Raw genomic sequence first — 12,500 nt, forward strand, 5'->3', positions numbered from 1 at the left:
GCTGCTGCTGCTGGTCCGGCCTCACCCCGGGCAACAGACACGGCCGTCGCCCACACACCACCTGGGTGACACGTCGAGAGGTCAAAGGTCAGGGTAAAGGGCAAGACTTAGACACAGACGTGGGAGTGATGACACAAGAATGTCTAACCACATACTTCAACAGTCCTGTCACCTTTTCCACACCAGTATGCCTCAACACGTTAATCCAACTTAAAAGAAATGTTTGTTTTGTACCGACTGTCGTCGTTTGAGCTGGACCCACTACTTATTTACCCACTACTTCACTAATCTTTGACACAATTCCCACAGTGGCCTCTTTGAGAAGAAGAGCAAACAAACAGAAACTCTAACTATAAAATCTTTGGGGTTGAGTTCCAACTGTAACTAGGGGCCAAAGTCCCACCGTTAGGGTCAGTAACGCTGGCTTGCCCCTTTCTGACCGATCCTTGTGTGAGAGGGAGCGGAGCGGTCAAGTCAAGCTCGTCGGGAGTGGACAGAGGGTCGGCTTACCTTGGTGCAGTCCACCTTGCCGTTGATGCACTGGCAGCTGTTGCACTCCTCCTCCCAGCGACTCCCGTGAGGAAACTGCAGGCCGCCGTAGTGGCACGGTATCCCGATTCCAATGACTGTTCCACGAGAATATGCAGTGCGCACACACAACACACACACCACACACACACACACACACACACACACACACACACACACACACACACACACACACACTTTAAAACCTGTCATGTGACAATACAATTGTGAAGCCTTTAAGCTCAACAGGCAAATTATTTGTTTCTATCGACCCCGCCACCCCACCCCACATACTTTTGTTTCTGGTTTGCCCCTCTCTATCTCCTCCCCCTCTCTGTCTACAGTACTACAGGGATCGTACACATTGTATCATTCACTGATTATAATCTCCAAAAAGTAGAAAGGATCAGGCATAACAGAAAGCGGAACGATCTAAACTGTGTACACACACACACACACACACACACACACACACACACACGCGCACACACAGCCTCATTAATCCGCCATATGGTTAGTGGATGTGAGCCAGCGTACAGTATATCATAAAGATACGGCATTGATGAAAGCACACTCATTCATCCACGGTGTATTTTATCACCAGGAAAAAATCATAAAACGTATGTGTGTGTGTGTGTGTGTGTGTGTGTGTGTGTGTGTGTGTGTACAGACAGATGGACACTAGGAGAAATGAGAGACGAGGCGGGTAAAGATGAAAGTGTTCTGCCCTCATGTTGAGGGATTAAAGTGGTGTGTGCGTGTGCGCTTGTGTGTGTGTGTATGTGTGTGTGTGTGTGTGTGTGTGTGTGTGTGTGTGTGTGTGTGTGTGTGTGTGTGTGTGATAAAGGACCGTTTGAGATGGGGGAATTTACTCTCCTGGCAGCCGGCGCCAGTGTTGTCCAGGTGTGTGTCTGTGTGGCTCAGGTGTGTGTCTGTGTGACCCAGGTGCGTGTGTTTGGCCCAGGTGCGTGTCTGTCTGGGTGCTTGCCTGTGTCTGTGTGTGTGTGTGTGTGTGTGTGTGTGTGTGTGTGTGTGTGTGTGTGTGTGTGTGTGTGTGTGTGTACTCACACTCCTGACAGCGGGCACCAGTTCGACCCAGGGGACAGATGCAGCGGAAGCCGTTGATCTCGTCCTCGCAGGTGGAGCCGTAGGCACAGGGCGATGACTGGCACTCGTCGATGTCTGGAGGCGAACGGAAGAGAGGAAGGAAGAGAGGGTGAGGAGGGTGCACGAAAGAGGTCAACTCTCCTTTATCACACCATCACCAAATGCTGCAACATATACACTATCCAAGCCTATTACATCCTCAGATCGCAAGAGAGAAAGAGAGAGACAGAAAAAAGATCAAAAAAGAATGAAAGAAAGAAAGAAAGGAGGAAAGAGAGAAAGAAAGAAAAAGACAAAGAAAAAGAAAGAATACAGTTTGAGTCAAAGTTTCCACACCAGCCTTCTAAACGGACTACTTCATTAAGAGGCCTGTAGACACGTTTACCACATTTGAGTCCCATCTGAACACTGTGCAGCACCCTTCTTATTTTTAAAGCTAAATTTAGCCTCAGCCTGACCAGTCCTCCTGTGGGTAGTAGCACAAGTAGGCCAGGGGTGTTGTGTGTGTATGAGTGTGTATGAGTGTGTGTGTGTGTGTGTGGCAGGAGTGGCTGACCTCTCCTCTTTCTGAAAGGCTGCAGTGTGAATGACTACAACCATTTGAATGCCAACATGCAAAGGACAATCTGGGGGCTTCACACACACACACACACACACACACAAGTCTGACAAAGAGCCAGAAGCTCTATGCTAGACAGCTCTGGAATTCAGGGCCAGCTGAATTATTCATCTGCTTAGGACATTTGTGTGTGTGTGTGTGTGTGGTGTGTGTGTGTGTGTGTGAGAAACCGAGAGGGACAGTGACCTCTGATCCCAGCAGGGTCACAGGCCAAGGAATACTCCCTGAAACTGACATTTTGGGTGAAGAGTGCCTGTAAACACCCTGTCGCCTGGACAAAGCTCTCTCTCTCTCACACACACACACACACACACACACACACTAACTAAGCATTTTTAAGAGCTACTCACTGATGCGGCAGTCCGGTCCGGCGAATCCAGGGGCACACTCACAGCGGAACCAGTTGACTCCGTCCACACAGATGCCGCCGTTATAACTGTGGGGGGGGGGGGGGGGGGGGGGGGGTTGGGGAGGAGAGGAGAAGGGCTCTGTGATTTACTCAGTGAAATAACCGCATTAAAGTCTCATTAAGACGCCATTAAAGGGCGCAGTTCCCTGATTCCAATCGGTCACGCGCTGCGTTCGAATTCAGCTAGCCGCTAAAGAGGTAGACAAGGACGGGAAATGTGTAAAGATCAATGGAAAGATAGATGAAGAGATATAGACAAATGGAGAGAGAGAGAGAGAGAGAGAGAGAGAGAGAGAGAGAGAGAGAGGAATGTATCTCTCTCTTGGAGGGAAAGAAAGAGGGATAGAGAGAGGGATGGAGAGGAGATTCATCAACACCCCACCTTTCACATGCAAATCGCCCCCCCCTGGCCCCTTGCTGGGATGTCATTCCTCTTCTCTCTTCCCCACCCCTCCCTCCTTCCCTCCCTCCCTCCCTCCCTCCCTCCCTCCCTTCATCCATCCCTCTCAATCCCCCCATCTGCTGTTCCCAGGTCACCGGTGAAGAATAGGAGGAGGAGAGGGGAGGGTAGGGCAGGAAAAAAGAAAGCGAAAAGGAGAGAGAGAAAGAGAGACAGCGAGCGAGCAAGAAAGAGAGGGAGACAGAGAAGAGACACTACCCCTCCTTTCCACACACACACACACACACACACACACACCCAGCGACACCTCCCTTCCTCCATGTCACTCCCCTGGCCCCTGGGCCCAGTCGGGGGCACTCTTTTGGGGCCCGCGGGCCCTTTGTCTCGCGCCATTAAAGGCAGCCCCCTGAGTCTCATGAGCTGTCGGATTTAGGGGTGATTTAGGGACATCTTCCCGTCGTTACGCTCCCCCCCACACACACACATCCCCCCCACGCCTCCCTCTCTCAACAACATCCGAGATGGGCCGGGGTTGATGTGGTGGTGGTGGTTGGTTGTCGGTAGTGATGGTGATGGTGGTGGTGCTGATGGTGGTGGGGGCATGTATTTGGGGAAGGAAGAGTGGGTTTGGGAGGTTGTTGGGGGGCCAGTGGTCCGGTGGTGGTGCAAGTGTGTGTGTGTGTGTGTGTGTGTGTGTGTGTGTATGTGTGCGTGTGTGTGTAAAGGAAGAGGGCGTTCCGAGCCGGCGGTGTTGTACAGCGAAGAGGAGGGTCTCGACAGGCGGCCCAGACAACAGGGCCACCAGTGGCCCCCCAAACACGCCGAGGGAGGGGGGCGTTAACTCCCCCCCCCCTGCCCCCAACACCTCCACACGGACCAGAGACAGACAGCAGCAGTGGGGAGCGGTATAGTAGGCAGACTCACCAGGGGTGGGGGTTGCAGTCGTTGATATCTGTGGGGGCGCAAGAAAGAGGAGAAGAGATCAGGGCTAACTCTTGCACTGCATCAACCACATGCACAGTCTCTGCAGAAACGTGATGAGCTTTCATTGCAAAAATAACGATAAAAGATGTCGAGGAGTAATGGAGGTAGTAAGATGTCAGATGTCGGTAACATTTGGCAATGGGTGCCTGAATTGAGATGAATTATTACAGCTGAAATAGCGCATGATGAAAGTAAAATCTAAGTGGGAGAGAGAGAGAGAGAGAGAGAGAGAGAGTGGGTGTGTATGGGGGGGGGTCTGGTAGTTTGGCAGGGGGAGGTGTGTGTGTGTGTGTGTGCGCGTGTGTGTGTGTGTGTGTGTGAGGGGGCGGGGATTGCAGGATGTGGTGGCACTGCAGGTAGACAGACGGACGGGTGAAGGCTGGCACTCACTCTGGGCACAGGTGGGTCCTTCCCAGCCGTCCTTGCAGATGCAGGTGAAGGAGTCGACGCCGCCCACACAGGTGGCTCCGTTGGCACAGGGACTGGAGGCACACGTGCTGTTCTTAGCTGTGGCACAGCACAGGGCACAGGGCACAGGGCACGATGAGAGGACAGTGGTCAACGACACAGACACAGGCCATTGTGTGGGATGTATCGAGCGGTATTTTACAAACACAATGTAATGAATAACTGCTCTCGCTCACACACACACACACACACACACACAGACACACACAGACACACACAGACACACACGCACACACAGACACACACAGACACACACAGACACACACAGACACACACAGACACACACACACACACACACACACACACACACACACACACTCACCCGTGTTGCACGTGCTGCCACCCCATCCAGGGGGGCAAGCACAGCGAAACGCATCCCCGTTGTCGTAGCAGGTTCCCCCGTTACTGCAAGTGTTGGCGTCACACTGACTTTCGCCTATGAACACACACACACACACACACCAAAAGGTCAACATCAGGCTTTGCTAGAGTATTGTCACCTCGTAAAAACAGCTGAGGCGGCACGGGAGGGTCTGACTCACGTGAGTGGCAGGTCTTGCCCTTCCAGTTGTCTTTGCAGTCGCAGTAGAAGTCGTTGAGCAGGTCCACACAGCGGCCCCCGTTCTTACACGGCTTTCTGCCGCACTCGTTCACGTCTGACGGAGGAGAAAGAGAGAGAAAGAGAGAGAGAGAGAGGGAGGGAGAGAGAGTAGGAGTGAATGATAAAGATGAAGGGAAAGACGAGGGGCGGGGTGAAAATGAAAGATTTTAAGACATTAAAGAGAAAGAAAGCTTCTGAGGAAAATAAACTGTATCTGACACATAGGCTCTGGGAGGGGGAGACAGTGATACAAGGGAGAAAGTTGAAGAGTGAAAGAGACAGAGAGAGGGAGGGATGAGCCGACAGAGAAAAAGAAAGAGAGAGAGAGAGAGAGAGAGAGAGAGAGACAGAGAGAGAGAGAGAGACAGACACAGAGAGAGAGATAAAGAGTCCTACTCACTCCTGTCACAGAGAGTGCCCTCCCATCCGTCTGGGCAGATGCACTGGAAGGCATTGACCCCGTCGATACAGGTGCCTCCATTCCAACAGGGACTGGCCACACAGTCGTTGATATCTGAGGAGGAGCAGGAGAGAGAGAGAGAGCTGATGACCACGAGTGGACAGACACTTGGGCACAAACACACACAAGTCAACCAACCAAAAGACCACTGCAAGGCCAAGAACCAAAAGGAGAACGTTTTACTCCAGGAACAGATAGGGAATAAACAAACAAACAAACAAACAAATAAATCAATAAGAAAGTAAATAAATAAAATAAAAAGGTGAATGGATGTGAGACTGACACAGCAGAGATGAGATGGGTTTGAGTGTGAAATTGAGCTTGTGAGCTTGTGAGTGAGTGAGTTTGAGAGAGAGAGAAAGAGAGAGAGTGTCAGTGAGTGAGTTTGAGAGAGAGAAAGAGAAAGAGAAAAGGTGAGAGAGAGAGAGAGTGTCAGTGAGTGAGTTTGAGAGAGAGAGAGAAAGGAAGAGAGTGTGAGAGAGATGTATGATGGCTTTGGCAACACTACTCTTCTACTGTAAGTCATGCCAATAAAGCTCATTTGAATTGAATTTGAATTTGAGAGAAAGAGAATGAGAGAGAAAGGAGAGAGAGTGTGTGAGTGAGTGAGTGATCAAGTGTGAGTGAGTGAGTGAGTGAGTGATAAAGTGTGAGTGAGTGAGTGAGTGAGTGAGGGAGTGAGGCAATGAAGACAGACTCACTCTCGTGGCAGTAGGTCCCAGTGAAGCCCTTGTCACAGGTGCAGGTGAAGTTTCCTCCCGGCTGACTGTGACACTGCCCGTGGGGGCCGCACACGTTCGAGGAGATGTACCGGATGCCCTCGTCCGAGCTGTTCGCCGCCACGGCGATCGTGCAGCTGTCAATCACTACCGTGCAAGTCCGGTGAGGGTTCAAGAAAAATATACAAAAACAGTACAATTAGCACAATGCTCAACCAGACGATCGTTTTCACATTCTCACCTTTTACACACTCACTCAGACAAGAGTGTACGACACGATACAGGTACGATTACAGGTATGAACGAGAAGTCTGCACACCAGAAAATGCTCCTTATCATTTTTTTAATAATGATATACCATTAAAAAAAACGCTGAGGAGCATATTCTGGTGTGCGGACTTCTTGTTCTTTCCTGACATATGCTTGTCTGTCCAGCACTCAGTTGTCACCTTTTGATGTGCGTGCGGTACACTTGAACTCCTATGATACAGGTATGATACAGGTATGATACAGGTAAGACACAGGTATGATACAAGGCTGGCACTGCCCGTACCTTGGCATGGCGTGGTCCTGCAGTGGTCCTTGCGGTCAGCGCACGTCTTGCCCTCGTAGTCCTCCGGGCAGGCGCAGTAGAAGTCTCCCAGCAGGCTGTGGCACGACGCCTCGTTCCGGCACGGGTTGGACTCGCAGGGGTTGGACGGCAACTGGTTGGGCAGCTGGACAACAAGGCAGGAGAACGGAGGTTAGGGACGGCAAAAAAATGAAGGTTTAAAAGAAAGAATGAAAGAAAGAAAGAATGAATGAATGAAAGAGAGAGAAGACGGGGAGAGTGTAAGCATGAACACTCAATCGTGAACATGATCAGAGAGAAAGAGAGAGAGAAAGAAAGAAAGAGAGAGAGAGAGTGAGCAGAAAGAGAGAGTGCGCGCAAGTGAGAGTTAGCGCGTGTGCGCGCGCGCCCACGAGTGAGTGTTTGCCTAAAAGCGAGCAGGCTTTGATTGACTCAAGGCCTTAGCTCTTTAGAGCCAATCCCCTTAGCGCGGGCGAGATAAACAAACAGGCGTAAGCTGGTGAAGCCGGCCGTAAGCTAATAAACAAAGTGCATCTCTGACACGACTCCATCAGCGCTCCCACAGCACACACACACACACACACACACACAGATATTGCACTAAAATCATTTTGTTTGTTTGTTTGTTCAAACACAACTCCAACAAGACTCCCCGTAGAGCAGATCGACAAACCCAGTTATCTCAGTGATATAATCATTTTGGTCTCTTTTTTATGATTATTATTATTATTTTTTGTTGTTGTTGTTGGATGTTCTGACCCAATTCCTTTAGTGTCTCACAGCAGCAGCTGGGTCAGAAACGCGCCTTCTTGATCAATGACACCATTTCGCTTGTTGGGTTGTTTGTTGGGTTGTTTGTCTGCCTTGTGATGTGTCCATCCCTATGGGATTTCCTTGACCGTGCTGCTCTAATGTGGTTGCTGTTTTGGAAACCGCAGGCAGTAAAAAAAGAAAATCACCCCATTATCGTATTTCTCTTTTACAGGCCTTTATCACTCTCCAGCACTCTACCCAGAGCTAGTTCAAACACTCGGCACACACACACACACACACACACACAGCCTTGTGTACAGTGCACATCCTGTAAAGCGTGTATGTGTGTTCAATGTCCGCAGAGTCGTAGAACAGTCTCTATCTTCCTGCAGTCATCACATCATTTAAAAGGGGAGCCATTTTGGAACCGGAACAAGGTGTGTAAGCGCAACTGAGTGTGTGAGTATGTGTGTATGAGTGTAAGAGAGTGAGAGACTGTATGTGTGTGTGTGTGTGTGTGTGTGTGTGTGTGAGAGAGAGAGAGACAGAGAGAGAGCGAATGAGACTGAAAGAGTGATGGAGAACAAGTGTGCATTTGTGTGTGTGCGTGTATTTGTGTGTACATGTATTTGTGTGCGTGAGTGTGTGTGTATGTGTGTGTGTGTGTACACACTGCTGTGTGTATACACACACAGTGTGCCAGCTGCCATGTAAGGTGTTTGGGCTGCCCACTCTTGTGGCTCTCCTCCAGTTGGACAGACACTCATCAGGTCTGAGTCAGGCCAGTCTCTCTCTCTCTCTGCCTCTCTCTTTCTCCCTCCCTCTCTCCCTCTCTCCGTCTCTCCCTCTCTCTGCATTCAGATCGAGGAACCGCTGTTGTTTATTTTATTAAGGGGACGGACGTGCGTGGATTGCTCAATCCTCTGTCAAGTGATGTGTGTGTGTGTGTGTGTGTGTATGAGTGCGTGTCTATTAGTGTGTGTGGAATGACGCAAGAGCCAAGCAGCATAGAGAAATCACCCCCCCCACTCCTCTTTCTCCTTCTGCCTCTCTCCCCCCCCACCACCCCTTCTTCTCTCTCCTTTCCCCTCTCCTCTCCTATCTCCTCTTTTTTTCCCCTTCTCCCCTCTCCTCTCTCCACTCCTCCTCTCCTCCTGGGAGTTGAGGTCTGCAGCCAGTGAAATGGAGCCGAGATGAGCCCTGGCAGTGGCGGGCAGCTAGCAACAGAAACCTGAATAAAACATTCCCATCGATCACGGGAGCGCCCGACTCGGCTTGGCCTCGGTTCGGGCAGCCTTTCCGCCCGCCATTGGCTGCTGGAAAGGCTGGCACGGCCGAGACGGGCGGGCAACCTGAGTGGCCAAAAAAACATCGGAGTGCCACGCCCAATCCCATCATGCATTGCACTACCCGAACACCACCCCCCCGCCCCCCCCCCCACGACCCACCCCGCAATGGAAAGAGCTGTTGGAGAGTCTAAACGGGAGAGTGGAGGCACTCCAGGCATGATCATAATGCAAAGAAACATCTTCTCCTCCACCCGCTGTTGTAGCACCAACAGGCGCTGTGCCAGCACACCCAAATAAGCGTCCCCTCATTCACAGTACAGTACAGCCCGCCTTTTTATTTTTAGCCACACACACACACACACACACACACACACACACACACACAGAGACACACACACACCACCCGTGAGGTGTTCACTGGCTAAACACTAGCTTTGCTCCCAGTCCCGTGTTATGCTACGCTACGCTATGCTATGCAGCGCTAAGCTAGCAAGGTTAGCTTGCCTTACTGTAAAACATTCAAATTCAAGATCAGCAGTCAGACTGTAATGCTTGCAGCTAGCGAACACATGAGGGCTTGTCTGCAAGCATTCACAAGCTAAAGGCAGACACATGGTCACGGCTGCTAGCGTTCCCAAGCTAAAGGCAGACACATGGTCGCGACTGCTAGCCCTGAGATGGAGTAGCGAGTTCAGACGCACTTGTTGCTAATGATGTTAGCTGACAGCGAGGCGGCAAGAAACAAAGAGCTTCCTTCAGGCGTCGCACAGACGCATCAAGGGCTCGAAAATTCGGTCAGACTGGCACGCCAAGTGCTGACAGCTCGTTAGAGCTGCATAACTTTCAACGGGTAAACACACACACACATACACTGTGGTCTGTGGGGAATACTAGGTAAAAGCTTTCCTTTAAGGAAGAAAAAAAAAACTGTTATGCATCTTGCATGATGGTTTCTACACATTTGACTCTTTGGGAAATCAAAACAGATGGTTTACAATAGGAGTCATAAGCCACCTCAATGTTGTTCATAGATTCCATATGCAGAAGTCATCCTGGTGCTATTCTAGAAACTTCTGAGAACATGCTACGATACAGGAACTGTACTGCATCTCTGCACCTAATGAGCTGGCTTTTAAAGTTCCCTTCAAAAGATTGAACACAATAATAATCATTAAAAAAAAAACCCAGAGAAAAAAGAACCGATAAATCCAGCCAAGCGTTCACAATGTTTCCTGGAACACCATTTTCAACATGCCCATAACACGGTGATGACTTTCCGGTCACGAAAACAAAACAAGAACAAGGTCCGGTCAGGTCAGTCTCTGTTAGAGAAAGAGGACGGCACAATGGACATTCCAACTCTCGGCAACGCAGGGTTCCACGTCAAGCTCCACGACACAGGAAGTGCATTCTCTGATAAAAGAGGTTTGACGATGGGTTTTTGCTTGATATTCATTCCATAACCATTAAAACAGTTATGGGTCTAAGAGGCGTGTAAGCGTTTATTAGTGCCCAAAGCAGTAAAACATCAAAGCCTCGCGCAAATCAGAAACTTCTGACCACAAAAGACCAGTCCAGAGGGTCCATACAATACAAATTTTCCCCCTTATTATTTCCATAACCTTGGTCATGTCAGCTCCAGCGCGTGTGTGTCTGTGTGTGTGTGTGTGTGTGTGTCTGTGTGTGTGTGTGTGTGTGTGTGTGTGTGTGTGGGCCCTCAGCACTCACCTCACACACGGTGCCGCTGAACTCGAGCGGGCACTCGCAGACGAAGCTGTCCAGCAGCACGTGGCAGCGCCCGCCGTTCTGACACGGCCCGCTGGCACACTTGTTCCGCTGGATCTCACAGTGGGTGCCCACAAAGCCAACCGGGCACTGGCACACGTAACCGCCCCGTGCCACCTCCTGAGGAAGGAGAGGGAGAGAGAGAGAGAGAGAGAGAGAGAGAGAGAGAGAGAGAGAGAGAGAGAGAGAGAGAGAGAGAGAGAAGAGGAAAAACGGCAAGAGAGAGAGAGATGTTTTAATCACATATACTACAAAAATCCTCTATTACAGACCTTTCAAAGCCTACAAACATACAAAAGGCTTTGCTTAGAGTCCTTTTAATCACAACCCTATTCACACAAAAGGCAAAAAAACCCATATAACTAAAATATAACTATAAAAATATAACAAAATATAACTAAATAGTAATTAACATCGGACACGCGTTCAGGAGAACTAAAGGCCATCATACCAACGAGAGAAGCTCACCTTACAGACTCCTCCGTTCTGACACTGCCCACTGCACCCATTCAGATCTGTGATTGAAGACGGGAGGACAACATTTAGCTGTTTTCAAGACCACCACAACAACAACAACAACAGGCAGAGCAGAGCAGAGCAACTCAAGGGGTTATTGTTGTGAAGGCGCACCCAAGCTGTGGTTAATCAAGGTTGTGTTAGGCCAAGAGAGAGAGAGAGAGAGAGAGAGAGAGAGAGCGAGTGAGTATATTACAGGCAGCTAGAAGAACGGACACCGGCATACAGACTGACATAAAACACACACAAAACACACACACACACACAACGAAGAGGCAGTGAATAGTGCGGTTGACACAGCCGTTCCAGCATGCAACAGAACTGGAATTGTTTTGTGACGACCCTACAGGAGAAAAAGAAGTACAAGGGTGTGTGTGTGTGGGGGGGGGGGCACCAAACAGGTCACCCTCCACAATGTATAAGTGAAAGTTGAACACTTGAACTGACAGCAAGAGGGGGAAGAGCAAAGAGCCTGGGAAATGAAAGAAAGAAAGACAGTGAGAGTGAAGTGAGAGAGAGAGAGAGAGAGAGAGAGAGGAGTGCGTGAGGAAAGAGTGCTGGGCAGGTGAGGGTGGCTGGACAAGATGGAGGCATACTAACTGATGTCACAGTTCTGTCCGGCCCATCCTTTATGGCAGTCGCAGTGATATCCGCCTATTAAGTTTTTGCAAGATTTAGCGTTTACGCAAGGCTTCCCCAAACACTCATTCGCATCTGTGGAGTCAAGGAGAGGAGGAGGAGGAGGAGGAGGAGGAGGAGGAGAGGCAACACGAGTTTAAAAGAGACAGAGAGAGAGATGGAGAGAGAAAGAGAGAGAGATTGAGATGGAGAGAGAGAGAGAGAGAGAGAGAGAGAGAGAGAGAGAGAGAGAGAGAGAGAGAGAGAGAGAATGAGATTTGAGAAGCCAGCTTTCAAGCCCCACCACCGGAGAGAAAAAAAAACCAACAAAAACACTTGGAAAACTTGTGATCAGTTGACAGAGTCGAGCCTCTCATTCTGTAATTGCACCTTTTCTTTCCCTCCCTCTCTCCTTCTCTTCCTCTACCCTCCCACCTCTCATCCTGCCATCCTGCATCTCAACCTGACACCTTCCATTGGCTAGCAATGGCTAACAGTTCTGCTAACAGTCATGGCTAACAGTAGAACCCCCCCCCCCATCACCCCCCCACCCCCCCCCCCACACACACACACACACACACACACTACCCGATTCAACACCCCACTCGACTGCCTTTACCTTCTCGTTAAAGACACCCACTCTACAGGGGCCCTGTTAAATATTTAGTATGGG

General features: G+C 50.0%; 1 protein-coding gene across 1 annotated transcript in view; it reads right to left on the reverse strand.

Moving 5' to 3' along the window:
• Nucleotides 1-12,500, reverse strand: part of jag2b (jagged canonical Notch ligand 2b) — a 58,262-nt gene that overhangs the window by 5,158 nt on the left and 40,604 nt on the right. Inside the window, exons 10-23 of the mRNA XM_062550268.1 lie at nucleotides 11,810-11,923; nucleotides 11,162-11,208; nucleotides 10,637-10,813; nucleotides 6,849-7,011; nucleotides 6,278-6,442; nucleotides 5,517-5,630; nucleotides 5,058-5,171; nucleotides 4,838-4,951; nucleotides 4,438-4,554; nucleotides 3,988-4,015; nucleotides 2,605-2,690; nucleotides 1,597-1,710; nucleotides 511-626; nucleotides 1-61 (exon numbers count right to left, since the gene is read on the reverse strand). The exon at nucleotides 1-61 is cut by the window's left edge and continues 275 nt beyond it. Of these exons, the coding sequence (XP_062406252.1) occupies nucleotides 1-61; nucleotides 511-626; nucleotides 1,597-1,710; nucleotides 2,605-2,690; nucleotides 3,988-4,015; nucleotides 4,438-4,554; nucleotides 4,838-4,951; nucleotides 5,058-5,171; nucleotides 5,517-5,630; nucleotides 6,278-6,442; nucleotides 6,849-7,011; nucleotides 10,637-10,813; nucleotides 11,162-11,208; nucleotides 11,810-11,923 (1,530 nt within the window). The remainder of the gene's footprint in view (nucleotides 62-510; nucleotides 627-1,596; nucleotides 1,711-2,604; nucleotides 2,691-3,987; nucleotides 4,016-4,437; nucleotides 4,555-4,837; nucleotides 4,952-5,057; nucleotides 5,172-5,516; nucleotides 5,631-6,277; nucleotides 6,443-6,848; nucleotides 7,012-10,636; nucleotides 10,814-11,161; nucleotides 11,209-11,809; nucleotides 11,924-12,500) is intronic.

Source organism: Sardina pilchardus, chromosome 12 (genome assembly GCF_963854185.1).
Source record: "Sardina pilchardus chromosome 12, fSarPil1.1, whole genome shotgun sequence".
Classification (NCBI taxonomy): domain Eukaryota; kingdom Metazoa; phylum Chordata; class Actinopteri; order Clupeiformes; family Clupeidae; genus Sardina; species Sardina pilchardus.